General features: G+C 33.3%; 2 protein-coding genes across 2 annotated transcripts in view; both read left to right on the top strand.

Moving 5' to 3' along the window:
* Positions 1 to 788, top strand: part of LOC128989830 (uncharacterized) — a 54,857-nt gene extending 54,069 nt beyond the window's left edge. The window contains exon 5 of the mRNA XM_054411899.1: positions 607 to 788. Coding sequence (XP_054267874.1) covers positions 607 to 709 — 103 coding nt within the window. The 3' untranslated portion in view covers positions 710 to 788. The remainder of the gene's footprint in view (positions 1 to 606) is intronic.
* LOC128989829 (chorion peroxidase-like) lies at positions 681 to 16,108 on the top strand. The gene is made up of 14 exons (XM_054411898.1): positions 681 to 928; positions 1,666 to 1,862; positions 3,840 to 4,013; positions 4,770 to 4,848; positions 5,943 to 6,088; positions 7,652 to 7,779; positions 8,219 to 8,332; positions 10,102 to 10,234; positions 10,661 to 10,788; positions 11,900 to 12,009; positions 12,891 to 12,983; positions 13,706 to 13,875; positions 14,451 to 14,559; positions 15,916 to 16,108. The coding sequence occupies exons 1-14, from the start codon at positions 720 to 722 to the stop codon at positions 16,043 to 16,045; spliced, it is 1,920 nt and encodes a 639-aa protein (XP_054267873.1). The 5' UTR covers positions 681 to 719; the 3' UTR covers positions 16,046 to 16,108.
* The last annotated feature ends 8,080 nt before the right edge of the window (positions 16,109 to 24,188 follow it).

Genomic DNA, 24,188 nt, shown 5'->3' with positions numbered 1-24,188 from the left:
TGGTAGTAACATGACTGGTGTTTTGTCTGATAGCCTAATTCCAAACAAGGAGAGAGAAAATCTAAATGTCTATTGATGAATATTCCAAACTGTAGGTGTTGGTTGAACACTACAATTATATCCAAAGGAGTTTGGCAATTCGTACACATTATGGGAATATGGCTTACAAATCACTAACAGTCATGGGTACTCCATCAATCAATTTTAAAATATATTTAAACAATTTTATTGACTCTCTAAATGATTTAATGGCCTAGTCAATCTCCAAAGGTAAATAAACATAGGCCTATTAAGAATCTGATTCCCTTAGAAGTCTTATGTTTAGTAAAAATGGTCTTTATCTTTAGGTATGGTCTGAGTGTGGAGGAGATGGAGACAGGACTGCCACAGATTGCAAATCGAAGACCTTGATGCAGGAGGTCTTTCCTCCCTACCCATCCAACATGTAGTATTGTAATCATGATCTTTGTCTCTAGGTATGGTCTGAGTGTGGAGGAGATAGAGACAGGACTACCACAGATTGACACATCTAAGACCCTGATACAGGAGGTCTGCCCTCCCTACCCATCTAACATGTAGTAGTGTAATCATGATCTTTGCCTCTAGGTATGGTCTGAGTTTGGAGGAGATAGAGACAGGACTGCCACAGATTGACACATCTAAGACCCTGATACAGGAGGTCTGCCCTCCCTACCCATCTAACATGTAGTAGTGTAATCATGATCTTTGCCTCTAGGTATGGTCTGAGTTTGGAGGAGATAGAGACAGGACTGCCACAGATTGACACATCTAAGACCCTGATACAGGAGGTCTGCCCTCCCTACCTGTCAAATGTAGAGTGTCATGCAGGCAAATACAGACGGTTGGATGGACTTTGCAACAACATCAACAATCCATCTTGGGGTGCCACCATGACTCCCTTCACTAGGTTAGTTGCTAAAATACGCTTACTGCTCTTATTAGGTTTTTTTAGCTTGGCTGTAAATTTAATGTCGTCACAATTTGTAATTTGAAAAAGGCTACAGGAAATAGCTGCCTTTTACGTACACAGGGTCTTGATTACTCTACCTTTGGCTGCCCGGCTCTGCCTGAGGAGGATGAATATAGATTGAAATTGAACGTTATTTCTGTGCTTTATGGCTATACAGCTGTAGGCTGTAGGGTACATAGAAACAACCCCTTTTGCCACCACCCTGCCTCAATACTATAAAGAGGGCGAGACTTAAAAGACCTCCAGTGCCAACAGATTTAAGTTTTTGTACTTGACTGCACTACTGCACATTCTGGTAGTTGTAACTTGCAGGGTACCTAGTAATCCTTATACTTGAATACCTCCCTGTTCCCAGTTAGCCCTTCAATACTAGCATGCACAAAAAGAATTAAATGCCACAGTTCCAACTAAGTCTGTTGGCTAAGAGGATAATTATTTCTCTAACAATTAACAATCTTAACAAAAGCCCTGATATTTATAAATTTCTATAGAAATATAAAATTTAGTACCTATGTGACGAATTCTATTCAAGAAGTTTTTAATATTTTATATGATAGGTGAACTTTCAGCTTATCCGCCACTTGCAGTCAGTTTATGTTGTATACTCAAGACTATACAGTACTTTTGTTTAATAACCTTGGACTTTCATTCACTATTTATTCTTTGCTCCGTAGACTGGTGCCCCCGCAGTTTGCTGATGGTCTCAATGCCCCCCGCGGCTCAGTGCTGGGCCATGACCTCCCTCTGCCCCGGATAGTATCCCGGACCATGCATCCAGACGATGGATATCACGACCACGCAGGCACTGTGATGGTGGTGGCCTGGGGACAGTTTATGGACCATGACTTCACTCTCACTGCCACACCATTAGGTACATACCTTAGGGAGATCATTGTCAAATAAAAATGTGCTAAAGTCAAAGGGGTATGTTAGATGTGATCATGTTGAACAAAAGCGAAGGATGCAATGAATTCTACATGAGACCATCTCTGAATTGCCTCAAATGTTACTGTAGACGTATTGTAAATAAGTATACTGGATTGGATGCAGGAGTTTATGAGACAAAATCAACAAAGAGTGTAAAAAGTCAACAACAAGTCTTTAGACAGTGTTATGAGCTGCTATTAGATTTATAAAAAGCAGAAGATTTTAACTTTGTTTTTAGCCCGTCCTCAATTGAAGATGTATTCGCTATTGTTTGAACTCAGCAATTGAGTTCAGGTAATACCTTATATTTTCTTTTTGACAATTCAATATGTTTCTTCTCAGGTTACTCATGGACAAACCTTGTATGGATTTTTTTTTTATTTGTTGTAAAATATAGAAAGAAAATTAATTCTCCTTTATTGCATTCATATGTTACAAACTTTACTACATGTTAGTGTATTTTCTAATCATGTAATACAATGAAACAGTTTTATCGCTGATGTTAGGGTGATCAATTTGTCAATGATATCTTATTGAAAAAAAAACTCCTAAGTTTATGAAAAAATTAACTTGCTTTTCAAAATGTGTTTATTAAAACATAAAAACATAAAGAACACCTTTTCCCGTATAGTAAATGTTAAAAAACATTCATAAAATGTAAAAGACATTTTTTCTTAAGCATTTTGAAATACAAACAAGTTAGTTTAATGATTTAGTGGATTTAATGTAATTTTTCCTTACCAAAATACTTTATCAATTCATTTTATTTGTCATTTTTAATCTTAAGCTCCAGCCAAATATTCAATAAATTTCATAATCTTGACTTTGGAAGTATAAAAAGCACATCTTATGTAGGATGTTTTTAATGAGATTTTTATCTTTCAAGCCCTGTCACTTACAGGCAAAGATTAATTCACCTTCAATATCGTTTCATTTTTAGCACTTAAAATACTGTTGACCTTACAATATCAGTTAAATTTTTTAAATATTTTTTGCTTAATGTCGTTTGCAAACAAATTTTATTTTAGAAACAAGTTTATAAAAATCAAATTATTCAATTTAATTTATCAACTTGTTAAGTCAGCCCTTTTTGTGATATCCAATGTGTTATTTCTTCTGGTGCTGTATGTGTGCACTGTGCATGCCTTGCCTGATTTAGAAGCTTATTTGTATCATACTAGATGACCCGTGCTGCAGCGTTAAAATAAATATCATATCTGAGAAATAATCAAATTTATGATTTTTCATTGAGTAATACAGTATCTTGAACTTAACTTATTCAAACAATCAATAGCTCGAATTAAAGCATATAATTTACTAATTATTTTGAGCCTAAGACATATAGAAAAAAATATACTGGAGCTAGTTATTTTTTATCGTAGAAAAACTTTATAAAAATAATTTTTATGTTGGTTGTTCACCTTGCAACTCGCTCGTTGCTTGAAACTCGTTCAAAATTTAAATAACTAATAGCTTAAATGAAAGCCGGTATTTTACTGATGGTTCTTAGGCCAAGATATATAGGAGTATAATTATAACTGGTGAAATGCACCTTAAATTGAGGTAAGAATTTGAAAATAATTCAAATTTATTTTTTCGGTCGAGTAGTGCTTGATTTTTTATAAATGCTGATGCTTGATGTAAAATCGATGGCATTTGAGACCTCCAATCATGAAAATCGGTCGGGTAAAATAGCCAAACGAACTTGGATAAGAATTTTTTTTTTAATATATAATATGTAGATTAAGTTGAAGAAAATGTAAAGGTAAAAAAAACCTGTGAATTTCAAGGAATATTAAAAAGGTTTACAATGACAGTTCTAGCTATCTTTTGTAGTAGCTTTCAAAGCTTTTATTATTCTAGTGACATACATTGTTGATAAGCAAATTTACTATTTTACTTATAAATTCATTTCTCTCAGACCCTGTCAACAAGAATGACCCAGAAGAGTGCTGTGATCGTCCTCCTCACCTCAAACACCCCTACTGTCTGGAGATCATTATTCCTGATGACGACTACTTCTTCAAGGGATACAAAGTCAAGTGTATGGATTTTGTGAGGTCATTCCCTTCTGTTCGACCTGGTTGTCGACTTGGTATGTTAATTTTTTAGCCAGAACCTACTGGTTTTGTAGACTGGGTTAGTTTCATACGTGTCATGATTACAAGCAAAATCTTTGGTCATAGTGAATATTAGAGACTCGTCTGGTGGATCAGTTGTAGCCAGCTTTGAATGTATGCATTTTGTAACCCTTCGATGTCTCAATGTCTTTGTTGTTACTTTTGTTTTTTGTTAACTACAGTGGTTATTCTTTTATGTTACAACCATAACTGTAAAGTTCTTCCATTAAAATTAACCTTGAAATTAAAGAGAAAAATTTATTTATGACACAAACAGGACATCAAAACAAGGCTTTGGATTTTACAAGGGTGAGAAGTTTATGTTCAGTAATTTATAGTCAATGATTAAAGTGTTTATCAATCAAGCATTAAACAACTTCCCAAATGTCAGTATATGACATTTTACTTTATTACATTACAATCATGAAATGTTTTTTAGAAGTTTTAAATAACAGTTTTAGTGTAATTCCTTTTAAGCTCTATGTTATTTTAATGCTAGAATTGTTATTTTACTTATATTTAATCTAATGAGTTAGTAGTGTGCTAAGGAACCTTAACTTCAACAGTGTTTTTCCATTTTAGGAATCAATAGATAGGTAATTTAACATATTTTCAAACCTTTCCCAAACCACTACTTATTTTTTAACAAAATGTCAATTTTTCAAACTACTATTCATATCTTATATGTTTATGGCTATGCATGTTAAGTAAACAATAAAACATTTTTACAGGTTCAAAGACACCATACAACACCTTAACTGGAGTTATTGATGGAAACACTGTGTATGGAGTCAGCGATGAGTTCGGAAGGTTTGTATACTTTCAGTACTTTCATAAAATTTCTGCCCTCTTGGTAGGTAGCCACAATACCATATTTCCCTAATGTACATGTACTGTTCAATTAGTCTTTTGAATGTATCCAACCGGTTTTACCAAACTCTGGAAATTTTGCATACTAATCATTTTCAGGATTTCTATAAAAAAATTGCAAGTAAAAAAATAAAATGATTTCTAATTGTGAATCTCTATAAAATGTGTTGACACCTATTTTACAATAAAATTAAATAAACTCAAAATTATGATTATCATTGAATTTTAAGAACTGGACAAGCTGTTACGGTACTATTTTTTTACCCAAGTAGTTTATCCACCTTCATATAGTGTACCTAACTCCATATGAGCACTTTAGGAAGGTCCTTAAGTATCTTCTTTTAGCACAATGTTATATATGAAAACCATTTGATTTGTTACTGTGAAATTAATTTTTTTTTTTACAGTTTCCTCTATTACTTTAGAAAAACTACTATTCCATAAAAATTCACATATAATTTCATTACAATTATTGTTCAGAAATCGTTAAAGCTGTTATAATGAGACCATATTTTGAGTGCATACAAACATTTGTGGACTATGAAATTTCGTGTTGTAGTTATATTTATTTGTGTGATTAATTAGTGTGCAAAGTGGCACTTGCTGCACACGAGAGAAATGTTGACGCACGATTCTGGAAAGTTTATCGAGTGCAGCAAAGGCAATTTGTACTCATGTTACACATTATATTTTTTCTACAGTAAAGCATAGAAATAATTAGTCTTTCAAACACCAAACAACACGTTTTGGGTTAAGTTAAATCCATGTGTTAATCGAAATGGGAAACACTGTAACAGCTGATCATAGTCATAGTATCTTTAAGTGTTGCCAGCTTATTTTCAAGCGTACACGTATTACACGTGCCTAATAAAAGCACGCTGTTTTGTGTTGTCTGATTGGAATACTAGGGTGCGGCAAAAAAAGAGAGCAGAAAAAAGAGTGCGGCAAAAGTAAATAAATGCAGGAACTTTTTTTTTCAAGTGACTGTAGGAAAAATAACTTGTTTGATTGATGGAAATATTTAACCATTTCAGACACCTGAGGTCCGGCTATGGTGGAGAGTTGAGGATGAACCCTGTGTTCTCGGAGTACGGACTGAAGGATCTGCTGCCTCTCAAACTGGACGTTCCTGACGAGGGCTGCACCAGGACCAACAGTTCACAGTTCTGCTTTGAAGCTGGTTAGTAAACAACCAAGCCCTCGGGGGGAGCGAGCTGGCGTAGTGGTTAGAGCACGGGACTTCAGTCCCTGAGGTCCCGGGTTCAATCCCCGTCAAGTCACCACTAGGTTTTTATCTAAGTGATAATGCCGCAACCCCTAGGTCTAGTCTGAACTAACGCGAAAAACAATCCCAGGCCCTTAGTCATGCATATGAGAGCTAATTGCTACACATAAACTAACTTGAATTGGAAATATCTTTATCCATATGGTATAAAATGGTACTCATGGAGTGGCATGATAGTGCTTCGGTTCTATTAAATACCCCCGCCGCAGCAAACCTGCAGACTAAGCGAATTTCAACTTGTCTGATTTCATTTTTACTAAAATATTTCCATAAATAAGACATATTTATTCCCAATTTAAATAACATTCGATTTTACCAGTGCTTAGGTTTGCTGCTACGGGGAAGGTAAAAAGTGTTTTTTGACCATATGTCAATACTATAGAATGAAATAAATAAATTTGCCAAATTTTATCAACATACATCCATAAACAAGTAAACTACAACAGTTTTCATTTTCTCCATAAGAATAACATGGGAATTTTAAATTACACTTTTTTTTAATTTTCTCCGTGACCGTTAGGCATAAAACAGCGCTTCAATATACTAAATTATTTCTTTTTTTAAGCTCTACAAAATGGTTGAGAAAGAAATTGCAAAAATTTTTATTTTTAGGGTTAAAAATGGGAAAACCCCATTTTTACCCCATAAAACCCCCCATAAACCCCTGTTCCCATCGTCCGATTATGCTGGTTTGCAAACTCGTTTGAATAAACGTAAGTTTACACGTTTGTACCAAATTTCATCAAAATCGGATCATATTTGCTCAAGTTATCGCGCTAACGGACACATATATAAATATATATATATATATATATATATAATGAATTTATATATATATATATATATATTTGAATTTGAACGGATGGTGTTTTTGGCCTCTGGGGACCTCAAAACGAAAAAGTAAATCGGTCCCGGGTCTAGGTCTTACCATGAGACCTACGGTAATAGCTTATTCCCTATATGGGAAATTCGCTAAAAGTAGAAAATCACTGAAAATGTTCAAGCTTTTCAAATGAAGTAGCAAATATTCTGTTCTGTTGAGTAAGGGTATTGAGGCACAGGAATTATTCATTGATTTCATCATAAAAAGTTTTAGCGAGTTTCCCTTATCTAAAAATCGTTATGACAGAGCTAACAAAAGAAATTTATTAATTAGTATGATTTTGTGCAACATGCAAATAAACTACCAATCCCACTATCCAAGACATCAACAGTTAAAAATTCCGTCCCATCAAGTTTTCTCCTGGTTGAAAGGACTATGCTTTTAAGCCTTTGTTCAAATCTAGAAAAAAGAGTCCATAACAATACTGGTAAGTACTAAATTCTCTATAGTGTTTCCATAAATAGTGCCCAGTTGTTTTTTTTTTTTTTTTTTTTTTTTTGTGTCATGAGATAAAAACCCATATTTCATAACCCAAGCGACTATATAAAATTTTAACATTCATACATGTTATACAGGTGAGATCCGAGTGAATGAGCAGTTAGTCCTGACATGCATGCACACATTGATGGCTAGAGAGCACAACAGAATTGCCAAGGCATTGGCTGAGATCAACCCTCATTGGGACGACGAGACTCTCTACCAGGTGAACCAACACTTAGCATTCATGAAATAAATAACTTATTGGTTGCACTTCATTGTATCTTCTTGATTGAACTTATTATAAACTTACTTGATGATGCTGTTCTACAGATATGATCAAATACATCTTCCAACACTATTCCATACATTTACTGTAAATACCCATAAGAAGAAAAGATTATATAAAAGATTGGCTATAGATTTTGATCGCCCAATTTCTAAAAAGGTGCTTTCGACTCTCATAAGCAAGTAAGTAGCCTATCTTGACTTTGTGTAGGCACTCTTGGTCAGCCTCATTGATTCACGATAAATATATGTCTATCTCTATCAATTTGGATCTTTATGCAATAGAACAATCGTGGACAATTACTGTTTGGAGAATTCAGTTCAGCACTGAACTCTTAAATTCATTTTGTATAACCTTCTCTATTGATCACCAACAGGAGGCCCGTCGCATTGTGATTGCCGAGATTCAGCACATTACGTACAACGAGTTCCTTCCCATCATCCTTGGTAAAGACGTCATGGAGAAGTTTGGTCTCATGCCACAAAAGGAGGTAAGGATACACAGAACACAACCCAATGTACCAAACACCTTAAAACGTTCATTATAACCCTCTTTAGTAAAATTTTCCACTTAAATGAAGCACAGGTATTATATTTACAGTGCAATTATATCTTTATCATATTATAATTTTCAATAAGGGAGTTGATAGAGTGTGTCAATACTATTACTACTACAATATACCTCCCACGAAGGGGTTTAAACGTTTGATTTTATATTACGCGCCCATTCATGCACCGAACTTTTTCAAACTTTACACAGTTTACAAAGTAGGCTCGAAAAATATTCTGGAAAAATTTCAACTCCCTAACCTTAGTAGAAAGAAAATGGTGGCATATTGACAAACTTACCTATGTGCTTTCTATAAAAACTACTTTCATAATTATTATTAGTTATTTATTTATTATTATTATTTATTAGATATTTGATTTATTTATAGTTTTCCATTAGGCTATGTTCTATTTTTTTTTTATTTAAAAGTCATATTGCCCTGGAAAGTAACAATAAAAATATTTTATAAAACCAAAAATACCTTTTTAATGTTTTTAAAGTATTGTTTTTCAATATGCCGCCATTTTGTTTCTACTAAGGTTAGGGAGTTGAAATTTTTCCAGAATATTTTTAGAACCTACTTTGTAAACTGTGTAAAGTTTAAAAAAGTTCGGTGCATGAATGGGCGCGTAATATAAAATCAAACGTTTAAACCCCTTCGTGGGACACCCTATATATCAGTATACTAACTAATAAGAATAATATCCCTGTAAAAAAATGTGATAAATCTACTTAAAATAAAAGAAGAAATGTTTCTCATTAGACTGTTAGTTTTGCATGGTGAGACTATGAGGTATCTACAAACAGTGTGGCTTATTATCAGATCCTGTTGTTAATTAGAGGAAACAATCAACAATAGCTTCAGGGGGTTGCTTCTGAGACAAGAGGGTAGATTTATGAAGTTATGTAACTATACCATACAATAAAACAACTTTACACAAACGTTTTAAAATAACAAAATGATAGTGTAGAGTAAAACAAATAATGAATACAGTATTGAGAACATTATAAATTTTCATTTAAAGTTCCTCTATTTTAAACTAAACAAACCTGTTTACAGCCAAACTATTTACTAACGAGTTTTAAAATATTTGAAATGGCTGAATTATTCATAATTATTTTTTAATGGTACATAATTCAAAAGTTTGTAAAAGAGCCAGAATGCACAACATTTTTTTTAATTTTTGTTAAATAATAATTACTAATGCAAAAATCAGGGATACCATGAACTCTTCCTTCAGGAACTATATTCCTATTAAAAGGGACATAGAATATGGTCAATGTCAGTATGATTCCTTCCATAACTTTACAGCTAGCTACATCTGATTATCTAGATGAGGTGTACCTAAATTCAAGATCCCTTTAATAAAAATGGGCTCCGTTGGATGGGCCTTGGCCCAGGGGAGCCTGAGATTTTAGGTTTGTTGATGGCACAATGAAGAGAAAAATCCCCCCACAATGCTGGCGGAGAGGGACACAATTATCTTTAGAGGCCCATGATGCATCACGTGCAAACTGTAGGCCTGTGACTATTTCAGCATCAATTACACTTATCAATTACAATCAGCATTATTACAAATTACAATAAATTCTCCATGTAGATTATGAACAAGATTTAAAACTTTTTCATTGTTTTAATTTTAAGCTTCTTAAATCTCAAATTAACTTTTTTTGCCTTAAAAAGTCACTTTATCTAATGATCTTACATAGGGCTACTGGGATGGTTACGACCCCAATGTCAATCCTAACATCATCGCAGCATTCTCCGCAGCTGCCTTTAGATTTGGACACTCACTGCTGCCAACCGCGGTTGAGAGATGGAGCAAGGCACACAAGTTTATCTGTGAGTTAAAAAATTGATAAACTAATTAGCTTCTAGCTTTTAAGCAATCGTAATGATGGACTGGTTAGAATAAATTAACTATTTCAGAGCATGGGAGTACTAATATTGTTTGTTATTTTAATAAGCACCAAATATTTTTGTATTGTAATGATTTTATCCTTTGTCCTATATATTAGTCTAGCTTGCTTTTGTCAAATGATGGTGTGACAGCAAAACCCACTGCAATTTCACTGCAAAAAAGGCCATGTCTTGACGCATATATAGTGCTGGCTCACCTGCAATGCCTGATACAATTCACATTCATATTCAGGTGAAGGGGGGGGGGGTTCAGAGGAATCTTTTAAGGTTGTAGCATCCAAAATACTCAGAAACTCGCACAAGCTTCATATTCTTAGTTATATTTGCTTAATTTGATTGTGTTGACAGCCTCCAAGAGACTGTCAGATCTGATCAGGCGACCCTACGACCTCTACAGAGCTGGTGTGATGGATGAGTACCTCATGGGTCTGATGAACCAGGTTGCCCAGGCCATGGACGACTCTATCACACAGGAGGTAGGCCAAGATACTCAATTAGACAAAATCAAAGTGATGAGATATTTTAATGTTAAGTTTGGCTGAGGAGTCAGGCACCAAGGACAATTTTATTTGTAAAATTGTTTGTGTACAAAGCTGGACCTTCTAAATTATGTATGATCGAAACTATCACCTTACCCTGGAGTTCTCCTCTCCGCACATCTAGATCCATGTTATTAAAGTCCATTTTTTCATACCCTGAATTGACAATCCGTCATGAGGTATAAAAGGGCTACGACTATGTGGTTCATAGTATATGACATTCCCCCTCCATCTACAAGAAGAATTATCTGTCTTGCTTGATAAATTTAAAACCATAGTCCAGCATCTGGGGTTGAGTATGCACTGAAAGTGTAACACTTTTTTACTTTTGATTGTTGTTGGGGGCATCTTGGAGATTACAAAAACCGACTTTGTCACCCTCTGAGTAGGTGACAACTTTGGTGGTAGGAGGGAAGTAGCGCGGAGGTGCGTTCTACAACAATGCTCGTATCTCGTAAACATGACACGACAAAAACATGCTTTGAACAGCATTGTATTACAAAATTAATCTGCTTGGAAAAATGTTGTTACAAAAATCTTGCATCTATGATATTATTGTAGTTATTTAAAATTTTATTTTAAAATGTATATTTAACACTACAAAAAAGTTAAAAACCCGTTAAAAACACTTCAAACTTGTGATGACACTAAAATCACATTATGTGGTAATTATAACACAATATTACAAGTATTGGTGGGCGTTATACTGTATAACGTAATAGGGTAAATAACACTATTACTGAAGATTCACCTATTACCTTGGTAACAGGTTACTGAGAATACCCTATTATTTTTGTATCGTTTTCTGAACCGTCCGAGTGAGCTAGTGAGACGAGACGTGACGTCACAAAATCCCACCCTGCTTGAGTGGGTAATATTCTGGGGGGCAGTCTTCTAGCGACTCAAAATTTTTATGGAAATATTTGAGTCAATATCCAATCAGACAAATTGAAATTCACATAGTCTGCAGGTGTGCTGTGGTAGGGATAGATCCATTACAGATCTAATAACTTTTTTAATAAATTAATAAATCTAATAAATTTTTAAGGTAACAAACCACTTGCTGAAGAAACCTGGAAACAGATTTGGACTGGATCTTGTAGCCTTTAACATGCAGAGAGGGCGAGAGTTTGGGGTTCCTGGCTACATGCAATACAGGTAATGTACACGAGTGAAAACTTTGTATATAAACTAGACAAAAACATAAAATAAAAATACTGTTTGGACAAAAAAGTAATACTGATACCTGGTACCGTTGATAACAATAATGAAAATTGATAAAAACTGTTTTGGAAATTATAGGATTCTCATCAGTTTTAATTTTACATTTATTAAGACATTTTTGTCTTGTGATTTTTTTTATAAAAAAGGTTTGAATACAAACATTTTCTTATTTTTCACTTGTTTTATTATTGTAAATTCCCCTTTAACTTTTGTATATAAATAAGCTAAGGAACAAGTATTTCTCTTAGCTTCCTTTGCATGCTTCTTTGCATGTTGCAATCAGTTGATACTAGTTTGATATGGACATTCAGGTTGACTAAACGTTGTCCAGATTGTAAATGTGAAGATTCCCCCATTGCTCACTTATCAACTCAAATGTAAAAAATTAAAAACATTAAAAAAAACGGAATAATCAAACATTCACATTTGTATCTGCCAGAGATAGACTCAAACTTGAAACTTATAAGTAATCTGTCTGTAGTCTAGGATCTATAGTTATCTTTTTTAGAATTTGTTAAACTAGATATGTTTGTTGAGGTATTTGCAGAGTTTACTTCCTAGTTATTGTAAACTGTATTGTTAAATTGTAAAGGGTAACAACAAAATTAAGCTATTTATATCACAGTGTGTATGGTACTATGCTTATCCTAAGCCTTTTACAAGTGCAACACAAACAGAAACAAAAATTGAATTTACCCTATGGACCATTTGTTTCCTAATAAAAAGACTTTAAGTATTTTAAGTTAACTTTGTTACTTAGATAAAGCGTTTACTTTGTTTTGTTGAGTTTGTCAACCAAATCTTTCTTTTTACAGGAAATTCTGTGGACTGCCCACAGCAGATTCATTTGAAGAACTTTTTGGCAGCATGCCGAACTCCACTGTCTACAGATATGCATCTATATTTGAGTAAGCTTCTCTTGAAATTTCAAACATATATTTTTTTAACATTGATTTTTCTTTGTCTTAAGACAATATTATTGATCTACGTCTACAAGTCTTGTAATTATTTTAGTTATCAATCAGACTCAATCATTTTCAATTCTAAACAAGTAGAATCAAATGTGTATCCAGGTTTAATTTCATTGTTACAACAAGACTATTTTAAATAAGTTATTGTTCAATTCTTGGTTAAAGATAAGCTTATGCAACTTAATGACGTAGGTGTTTACTGAAAGTACGAAATGATCAACTTGACTCAAAGATTTGTCTAATGTCTTCCTTGATGACAGCCACCCCAACGACATAGACCTCTGGTAAGATTTGTCTAATGTCTTCCTTGATGACAGCCACCCCAACGACATAGACCTCTGGTAAGATTTGTCTAATGTCTTCCTTGACGACAGCCACCCCAACGACATAGACCTCTGATAAGATTTGTCTAATGTCTTCCTTGATGACAGCCACCCCAACGACATAGACCTCTGGTAAGATTTGTCTAATGTCTTCCTTGATGACAGCCACCCCAACGACATAGACCTCTGATAAGATTTGTCTAATGTCTTCCTTGATGACAGCCACCCCAACGACATAGACCTCTGGTAAGATTTGTCTAATGTCTTCCTTGATGACAGCCACCCCAACGACATAGACCTCTGGTAAGATTTGTCTAATGTCTTCCTTGATGACAGTCACCCCAACGACATAGACCTCTGGTCCGGTGGAGTATCTGAGAGACCTCTGCCTGGGTCTATGCTTGGTCCTACATTCGCTTGCATCATCGCTACTCAACTCAGCTTCATTAGACGAGGAGATCGCTTCTGGTACGAACTACCCAACCAGCCTTCATCCTTCACACCTGGTGAGTAAAACAATGATGTCTAATTCATCAACACAAATAAAATTGAATACGATATTGTGTGATAGTGTCAATAATACAAAACAAATATTAAATTCATTTCTAATCTACAAATTAAAATAAATGAATAACTTTTTTGGTTGGGATATAAGGAATAATCAGCTGATCTTCTAGATTGTTTATATTAAAATCAGCTGTTTTTATTGTAAATGTTTTATTTATCTCTGTGCTATCGAGTGCTCGAAATTTATTAGTACACTACTATGGTTCCGGACTTCTAAGAGTCAATCATGACATGAACATCGTACAAATTGTGTTTATAAAAACATTCAATAACAATTTTTCACGATTAAAAAGTCATCAAGGAATTAAACCAGTTCACATAAGAGGAAACATTCAGTGAAGTCGGAAGATGAGTCATAATTGCTGTTTTTTAGTTTAAATTTTGTGGACGAGCAAAATATGCAAACTATGTTCATTAACTTGATGGGTTAGTCAATGTAATTCTCTCTGGAAAATTTTGATTTGTGTTTCAACTAAAAGTTACTATCAGCTTAAATATCTTTTTCTGGTTCCAGAACAACTTCAGGAGATCCGCAAGATCAAGTTATCCCGCGTTCTATGTGACAACACAGATCTGATAGACACAATCCAGATATACCCCATGGTGCTTCCTGATCATCAAATGTGAGTAATTAGTCTACAAGGATCTAATCTATAGTGGGAAGGGTTCTGTGGGTCTGGGTTCAAATCCTAGCAATCACCAATGAATTTTAGCAATGTACTCTGGGGTTTCAGAACAAAACTAAGCTGTTGGTTGTATTGTACAATAAAATGCAATACAATTCCATACAATACAATGCAATACAATACAATACAAGCTGTGTGTCCACTTAACCAGTTTAAAATGTTTCTCCTTCTTGAGGATAACTGCCTTTGTAGTAGATCCCCACTCCTAAAAGCCATAACATAATATAATCAATAAAACAAGAGGTAGAAATTCATGATAACAATAGATAGGGTGGTAAGCTTTTAGTTCATAACTTTACTGCAACTGTCCAGCTTTTATGATTGCGTAAGAATAAAGATTCAGTCTCAGATCGAGATGCATATGCTGCAACATTTGTTTATGATTGGAATACATGTTATCACCGTTTATTCTAAAGTTTAGTTTAGAGCTGTTTCTTTCTGCTAAATTTATAATATAAAGATATACTTCTTTGGAGTTATACCAAGTTCAAGAGTTTGAATTGTTAACAGTAGGTATTTATTGCCTTTTTTCTTGCCTCTGTTCTTCAGTTTTAGTTGTATGTTACCTATGTACATTTCACCAGCTTGTGTGTTATCTTCAGATGATCTTTTCTATCGTTAGTATGATTAACACTACAGAAATCACTATACAAAATAATTTGTAATTTGTATAGACTATAGTGTTAGAGGTGTGATAGTTTAAGAGGAACTCCCGAAGCTGGCAAAATTTACGTAGAGTAATATAAATTACAACTCAAGAATAGATGCAACAAAAAAGGTGATAACTAAATTCATACAAAATATATTTTTTACAAAAATTCATAAAACAAACTACTACACTTAGCACATTTCCTCAACATAACATCATCCAATAAAATGTTTGACAAAAGAGTTGCAAAAAGCAAAAATAGTGTTACACAATACAAACAATGCATTTATCTGATGTGGGATTAAAAAAACACAATTCGTTATCAAAACAAAGCCTACTTGTTAGTGAAACATCAAAATAGGTATGTTAACGTAACATCATATTGTTGTTTAACCACAAACATTTCATAATGTTTAGTTAATAATTTGTTTTCAAAATATAATAATTGCTGGAGGAATTAGAAAATACTTATGTGCATCTAAATGTTATTTTTTTAATAATAGTCTAAATAAGTTACATGCTTTTGACACAAAAGATCGAAAGCTCTGGTAGGACAATATTAATGAAATTGGACATCTATGAATCTATGAATTGGAATATTTTTGTATTTTATTTGTCCAACTACTAACTACTTTCACCCTCAGCAACCCCCGAGTGCCCTGCAAGGCTGGTATCATCCCCTCCATAGACCTCACCAAGTGGGCAGAGTTCCCCAACCCTGCACATTACGTGAGTAACTTTGCGGAAGACTTCGCCCCCCTGCTCAACAAATGATGTACATACACCTGTAGACGCTAGACATGTCCAGCCTGTCTGAAGGAAAATCTGATTTGTCAATCAAAACAACGTAGTCTTTCAGTTTGTGTTAGTGATTTGAGTAGGGTATTCAGATTTGTTTTCCTTTGACTGGTAATTCAATCTTCAACTGTTCTTGCTAATCTTTCATATTACTATGAAAAGATTTTGGGAGGGCAAATTATTTGTAAAACAATGGTAAATGTAAAAAGTCAACTGATTACAACACATTAGTGTTTTGGCAAAATAAGTAGGCTAAGGCCTAGGTAAAACAATTACATTAAACTGAAAAAAGGTCAACGCTGAGAAAGATTGCTTGAACTAAAAAAAAATTATGTTAAACATAATGATTTAAAGCATAAACATGCAAAATCAATTAAAATAACATTTGAAAATTGTCTGCAGTTCACTTTACTGTACATAAAATATTTAAAAAAAACACTAGTTTTTGTAAAGTCTTTATAACCATGTAGTTTCACTTACCATACAAACAGTTCATAATTGAATCAAAATTGACAAAAAAAGTCCTGAGCACATACCTAACAGTGTGTAAGATCAAGTGAGTTATGTATACAGAAAACAAAATCCGACTTTTCTTCAGACACCCTGGTATGATTTAGACACACCGCCATCATGTATATTGATCATTGCCTCATACAAGTCAAGTAGTTACCAAGGAGCAAACATTCAAAACATTTTCAGGCTTTGATCAAAGCTTCTTTGAAAATTGTTACCTAAATTGTATTTATGTTTCATTTAGTTTAATTTTAAGATATTAGTTTACAAAGCATACTTTGTATTATAAAATAATATTTGTACTGTGTACAGCAATGTTTTATTACATTTTATTGAGTTTGATCATTTTTTTTCACAAATCTGTAGAAAGATTGTATGGATTTGTACAAATATTACCATTTGCTATCATGGATTGCCAATGTTAGATTAAGTACCCAAAAAGGTTTGTTTATTTTTTTTTATTGCGCATAATATATTATATGTATTTATCAATTGATGATATAATAATCAGTTACCACAACTAAAGTAATCAAAAATAGTGGCATAATAATTTTAATTTACCTCTAATTTGTATACATTAAAAATTATTTGATTTATTTATAAAAAAACTTGCCAAGTAGCCAATACCAATTATTAACAATTGCCCTACTAATGAAAATATCCAATAAACTTTAATACTCAACAGACTTAAAAATCTTAAAATCTTTGAGATAATGAGTGTAATGCTCTACAATCATACTGTTACATTATTTTAAACTGATTTAACAACTAATAAAGGACTAATCGTTAAAATATCAAAGGACCTATAGTTAATTTCATAGTTTATTTTCATAAATAATCCGCCATTTCTGCACATTCACTTTTAAAATATTTCTTTATGTAAAAATGGATAGTTAATCATTCAATCAATTTTTGACTTCTTGTTCAAATATTTTCTAATTCACAAAGTATACGTTTTCATTGATTGCTCTTGGAGTAACAGCCATTAAACAAGAATAATTTATAAGACTAGGTAATAATCATACAAAAATACGAAGTACAAAAACAAATGCAATATTAATTTGGTCTCGCCATCAATTCAAATGTCGTGCCAAAAGTAGACTAAGATTGTATACATATTTCTTGACCTCGATATTTTATAAGCTCATATTGATATGTAATTTAATTTTAGTTAGTTGTAAAAAAGTATGCAGTATTAACGATGTTATATTTTATTTTAGTTGTAAAAATTAATATCTACTGGTAAATTTCTATTAGTTACCCAAAATAATACTAAATTACATTTTTGTGTTTTCCGTACCATTTTATTTAACCAAAAATTAAGTTATTCTAAAAACATTTTACAAATTCCAAAACTGTTTCTTAAAACATAAACCCCTTAGAAGAATGTTACTTTATCACTTTTTCAAAAACACATTTGTAATATTTCATTTACAAAATAAAAATAGTTTTATAAAAAATATATTTTATATTTTAAGTTGTATAAGTGTATATTTTAGGTTAGTATTGAGAAAATAATGTAGTTTAGATTGTATTGTATGGTTGGAGAGGTTATACTTGTGATTAATAAAATATCCTGCAGCTTTGTCTTTGTGTAGTTTGTTTGCACCTTTGGCTTGTCTAGAAAGTAAGACTTTTATGAAGCACAGTAGTTTATGCTAAATTGATTTTAGTCCAAGATAAGTTGTGTAAATATTATCTCTGAGAAATAAGTATCACCATTCATTTTACTTTACTATTGCTTTGCCTGACCTCTATAAGAGAAGCAAACACAGAAGAGAAAAAATATGGATCTTTAAAACTACCGTAATAAGAAGATACTTATCTACCATTTATTTAAGAAACAAAACCCAATAGTAACTGTTAGGAAAATGTCATATAAATAATTATTTACAGACATGTTTTACTTTATCTCTCAAATATTGCCACTCCATTCACTTTTTTTAATTGCTTTCTGTTAGGATATCAGAAGTGGAAAACCATGTTTTCATTTTATGACAAGCTATGACATGATATGTGTTTACTGTTGTGTAAGGGTAACTACAGAGTATTTGTATATATGAAGCATTACAATATTTACAATAATTGAAGGTTTTTTTTGTGGCTCTGATGTAGTAATTAATCTAAATAGTTTAAGATTATATTTCATACAATTTCCAATGAATATTGGTCATTTATTTTCATATATTTTTGCTTACCCCAAAAATATTTAGAACCGTAGAACTGTTAGATTAAACTATTAAACTCTCATACTTATGTATCAGCTGAAGACAAATAAACTATGTAATGTTTATGGTAATTAATTTAAGTTGTTGCTGTAAAATTGTACACGATATTGCTTATGCTTTGACTTTGATATTATAGCAAAATAGTAGCACACACTATAAAATATTCCTCTCAAAAATAAAGATACATTATTATAAATTTATATCAGCTCTGTCAAACCTAACAACCAGAATCACACCAAAATAGCCTTCAGATTCTACAATAGGACGAGAAGTTCACTTGCACTGTCAAAATTTAGCACTGTAGCAATTCATAAATTCAGTGTCCATGCTGCATAATGTAGAAAAGTAGTTCTTTACTGTACATTTATGACTGGTTTTGTACAGAATTGAGGTAAATATATGTTATTTGATTAATACTGTTATTAAAAAGTATTATTATTTCAATCAAATATCAATGACAGAATTTCAAATGATTTTTTAGTTGAGTAGGTAACTCACACACTTAAAACAAACATTATTTTTGAAAATAGAAATTGTAAAAATTACAAAATGTAAATTAAATCTTGGTCGCATTTCAAATATTTCTTACTTGTTTAAAACATATTTTTTCATTTATAGAACTTTCTGAACATTTTCATTCTCATGATTATGTATTAAATTGTTTGTAGAATGTTTCAAAGCCAGGGCAGACTACAGTATCACTGGAGGAGATTGTTGTCGTCTGCAACGGGACGTCAGGGTGTTCTGTGCCAGGATTGGACCACCTGGTCGACCAAACCATCAGTGACCTAAACAAGCTCGGCAAAAGCTCAGTGAAGAAACCAGGAACCAGCAAGATCATCGACATAGCCGCAGAATCTCCTGTGTTGTACATCCAGCGTCTCAAGAGATGGTTCCAGGATCAAGGGTTGCTAGGTAACCAAACAAGGGGGAGGAGGAAGAAGAGGAATACTGACATAAACACCTCAGCTCTCCAGCAATTGAAGACTAAGGATAAAGCTGTAGGAGATCAGGTATTAGTTCAAGAGTTGAAAATGCCTAATCTTTCAATACCACAAAATGTTAGTGGATTGAATTTCAAGCATGAACTCATGAGAAAGAAGAGGAATTACTTTATAGAATCACCTATTGATGTTAATATGGGAAGAATGGGGCTTTCGAATAGTTATACCCCAATTGAAATAAGGTCTATTTTCAATAACTCTGATCAAATAAATTCTAGATTGGGGGTTGATGTTGAAGTTCAATCTGAACATTCTAAAAAGAAAAGGAAAGAGCAAAATAGATTTTCAAATTTCAAAGGTCCTGTGATTCCTCCAAGTCAACGTAGATGGGGCAACGATCAAGGTTTTAACCAGCAAATACTTCTGGGTGGATCAGTTCGGGATTATAGTTCAGGCAATCCAAACGACCCTACAAGCAACTTTCAGATTCTTGATAAAGATCATGATTACGACTCTGATTATGAGTACGTGAAGAGTAGACAGGAAGACAAAGGGTCCGATGAAGAAGAACGAGATACTTCAAGGGGGAGTAATGAATCGAGACAAACTCATGAGGAAGAAAGCAGTGTGGATAGTGGAGAAGATGTTCCACCAGAAGGCCATTCAGAAGAGGAAGATGTCAGGGAAGAAGAACAAGAGGACGACAGAGAAAAGGAAAATAGTGGTGATGACGTCATTGAAAAAACCAAGATTGTTGTTTTACAGCCAACATCGTCTAACGTTCCACACAATTTACCTATTGGTCTAAGTGATGAGGACATCCAAGCTAGGTACATTACGAAGGACCCTCTAGCTGGACCAGGAGCTACAAGAGGTTTCAATCATGACTTCAAGGCTGGAAGAGGAATCCCTTTACGAGGAGGAGTAATGGTTCTTCCCCACACTCGGTACCCCATTGTCCCAGGGTTCAACACGAATCAACTACACAATATACTCACGACAGGCAAACTTCCCGGAGCTCCGGGGTTGGGTCCCAATGGAAGCACTGTAGGAATTATCCCAATAGAACCAGCCCGTAACGCAAGGCCTAACAATTTGGGACAATACCTAGAAGAAATACATCCTCCTATGATGGCTGCAGGAAGGGCAGTTTATCCAAGAAGACCCATGGGAAGAATTAGGATTAAGTCGCAAGTATACAAAGGTAGGCCTAGACGACCAGTTTACATGACACCAATGAGAAGTCAACAGCTGATGTATGCTCACAGACCCTCCAGATATAGACAGCCAGTAAGAGGAGGGACACATTTGTCATATCCAGGAAAAGGAATACCGTCAAACATGTATAGACCAAGAGCCCAAGGACAGCCACTAATGAGCATAAATATTTTGGAGAAGAGAGTTTTTAGAGAACCTGAAGATCATGGTGATTCTGTTTTCATTAAACCTGAAACTGTTAACAGTCATAACGCACCTGAACTTAAAATCGAAAGTCAAAGTAATCATGATACAGTAGGTTTTAAAAAACTGTCCACACTCGTTGGCAATTCCCAGTCGAAACGCAATATCAGTTCCAAACGTAAACTAAGTAGAAATAGGAAGAAGTTGAGTCGTACTGCAAACATATTACCCAGAAAAGAGGAGTTCGACGAAGAAAAAAGTGATAGTAACCTTAATTCAGATCATGTATCAAAGCAGTTTTTGACAACCAAAAGCAAAGAAAGATCAACTGAAAATCATAAGGAGAAGTCCGATAAGGATAACTTCCAAGAGGACAATATTGAAAGGTATTCAGTTGAAGGACACTCTCCATCGAGACCAGAGGAAAATGTAAATGAATCTACAGACGATGATAACGACCTTCCAAAGACTGCAGCGAAAATCATGCAAAGAACGAAAGAAAATATGGATAACGAGGAAATTACATCATACGGGGAAGAGCCAGTATCCTACAACAAGTATTGGTCACTGGAATATTCTTACCCAACATAAAAATCAGACTCTAGATTGGTAAATGCTATTTATTTGAATCAAAACGTATTTTTTTTAGGAAATAAAAAAGTGTTGAACTAAATTAATTGTTATTGTTATGTGTATTTATTACGAAGATGTGTAAATTATCTTTGTATTGGTTTTTTGTTCCCATATTTTCTTGCTTTGATAAATCGATGGCATAGACTGTTTAATAATTATAGAAGGAAATGAATTAATCGATAGATTTGGTATTACACAGTAAATATTAGTCACTGGAATGTTCTCTCCCAACTGAACAACAAATATTTTTGATTGGAAATTATTTTTTTTTTTTTCATTTAAATTAAAACACATTAAAAGTATGAAATAAAAACAGGTGAATTTAAATGAGTTGTTATGTTATTTTTTTTATTAAAGTTTGTAATTGTTTCTGTGTGTTGGTTTAATTGCCTCCATCCTTTTTGCTCTATCGCCGATGTTATACTGTTATGACAATACTACTATTGAAATTATCATACATTTTTTATTTAATTTTAATTTTTAAAAATTTAAAATTTTATAAATTGTTGCTACACGTTACAATACCACAAAAACCATTATGTATGTAAAAACTCATACATAGGCCTAATTAAAATAAATGTTCAACTTCATCAAGGAAACTTAAACTTCAGGCTGAAAACAAACCATACATAATCAGATTACACTTTTCCATCTGTACTAAGGTTCTTCTTCCCAGATTTTTAACTGGACCCATATTTATCAAACAAATTAATTCCATTTGTTCTTGAAGTTTATTGGCCGCAGACTATAACTTTTAGGCGGCCTATTTTGCACTAGATTATTAGTTTTACAGGCCAGGGAAAATAAGGCAAAGCAGTTTAGTTGTTTGTTTCATATAGCGCCTAAACGTTGTGATTACTCAGCTATTGATCATTTGATTTTTATGAACTTGGTGTCGTTTGATAGTGATTAATGATCGTTAAATGTTAAACGTCTATAATAAAAGTATTTTTGAATTTTTCAAATATCTGCCTTTTTTAAATTTAAGTTATAAAAACTAAATTGGCCACCATTTTGAGACAAAACAATGATTTTAATTGTTATTTTTTCTGAAACAGTTGTGACATGATATAATAGTGATACCAAATTGTATAAAGATATGTTATAGTAGTTTTGATCAATAGGAGTGAAAGTGGCTCTTTTTGGTACGCAATCGTGTTTTACAAGTGAGGTGCAGCCGAGTTTTTTTAGATATCAATTCAAAACACAATCATATAATGGCGGATATCTCGCTGACGCGTCATTTTTGGAAAAATATGATTCTTGTTTTATTTAGAGCCATTAAACCTATTCCAGAATCGGTTGTACTTACTTACGGGACACCTGACACCGTGTATGGTAACTTTTAAAATTATTCATGCAATTTAATGATTTCCAAAGACACTTAAACACAAGATTTCCATACTTGAAGAAAAATAGGTTTTACTTTACCACTGTTAAATGGTCCAACTCTTATTCAGTTGAATAAGCTTACCCTGCATGTTTTTTGTAAAGACAACATTATCAGAGCACTATTTAAATGTTCTATATACGTTCAATTTTCAAGATTGTTTTGTCCGTTAATTATGTGTTTGAAGAAGCTGCATTTTTTTGATAATGATTTGTAAAAATGTAATTATTTAGTAACCTTGAGAAAACAAAATAAAATGACATCTAAATGCCACAGTGGAGCTATTAGAACTACAAAAACAATTGAAATGCCTTGAAGACATAATGAAATGCAAGCTGAATGCTGTGTTACGACTCATTATTAACACAAGATGTTGGTGACGGGTGTACAGAGTTACCCTTGCGTAACACGGTGGTGTGGGGGAGGTGACGTATAAGGGAGGATATGGCGCTCCCGCAGTCAACTTCCAACATCCCTACGGTAAGTACAAACTGAGGGGTTAGGGTAGGTAACTAACTGTTAGTTACCTATGTTGAAAATACCATACATGACAATTTAGTACAAATAAAATTTATTGTACTATTTAATAGGCCAACTTTTTATAAATAATTGATTAATGGTACTAAGTTAAATTAGTTTAAAAAAAATTAATCTCTCGGTGTGGAAACCTTTCCGGACTTGACATTAGCAAAGACAGAAAAATTAAAAATGTTAAAACCTATATACAGAATGATCCGTAACTCTCTAGGCACATGTATATAGCGTTATTGCTTAGATCAAGAGAAACACATTTCACCGTAGGAACAAGGGTCTGTAGTACCTAGTTTACCGTCTGTCTGTATTTATGTGTTTTTACAAAGAAATTAATAACTCCTAAACTGTTTGAGATTTTCGCTTAAAATTAAGAAATCATAAACCGTTTTAAAATGGCGGTAATTTAAAATATTTAATGCAAAATTTCAATAAAACTAAATAATTTCAAGACACAACAAAGTTAGTAAATCTTATGC

The sequence above is a fragment of the Macrosteles quadrilineatus genome, unplaced genomic scaffold, assembly GCF_028750875.1.
Source record: "Macrosteles quadrilineatus isolate MER2022 unplaced genomic scaffold, UCM_ALF_1.0 Scaffold_3__2_contigs__length_128488019, whole genome shotgun sequence".
Taxonomy (NCBI): domain Eukaryota; kingdom Metazoa; phylum Arthropoda; class Insecta; order Hemiptera; family Cicadellidae; genus Macrosteles; species Macrosteles quadrilineatus.
This window is presented reverse-complemented; position numbering and strand designations above follow the sequence as displayed.

Excerpts from the sequence above, each read along its gene's own strand:
- LOC128989829 (XM_054411898.1), top strand. The coding sequence starts at position 720 with ATGATCTTTGCCTCTAGGTATGGTCTGAGTTTGGAGGAGATAGAGACA. Across the intron at positions 8,333-10,101 it reads GTCTCATGCCACAAAAGGAG|GGCTACTGGGATGGTTACGA; the intron begins GTAAGGATACAC and ends GATCTTACATAG. Across the intron at positions 13,876-14,450 it reads GCCTTCATCCTTCACACCTG|AACAACTTCAGGAGATCCGC; the intron begins GTGAGTAAAACA and ends TTCTGGTTCCAG.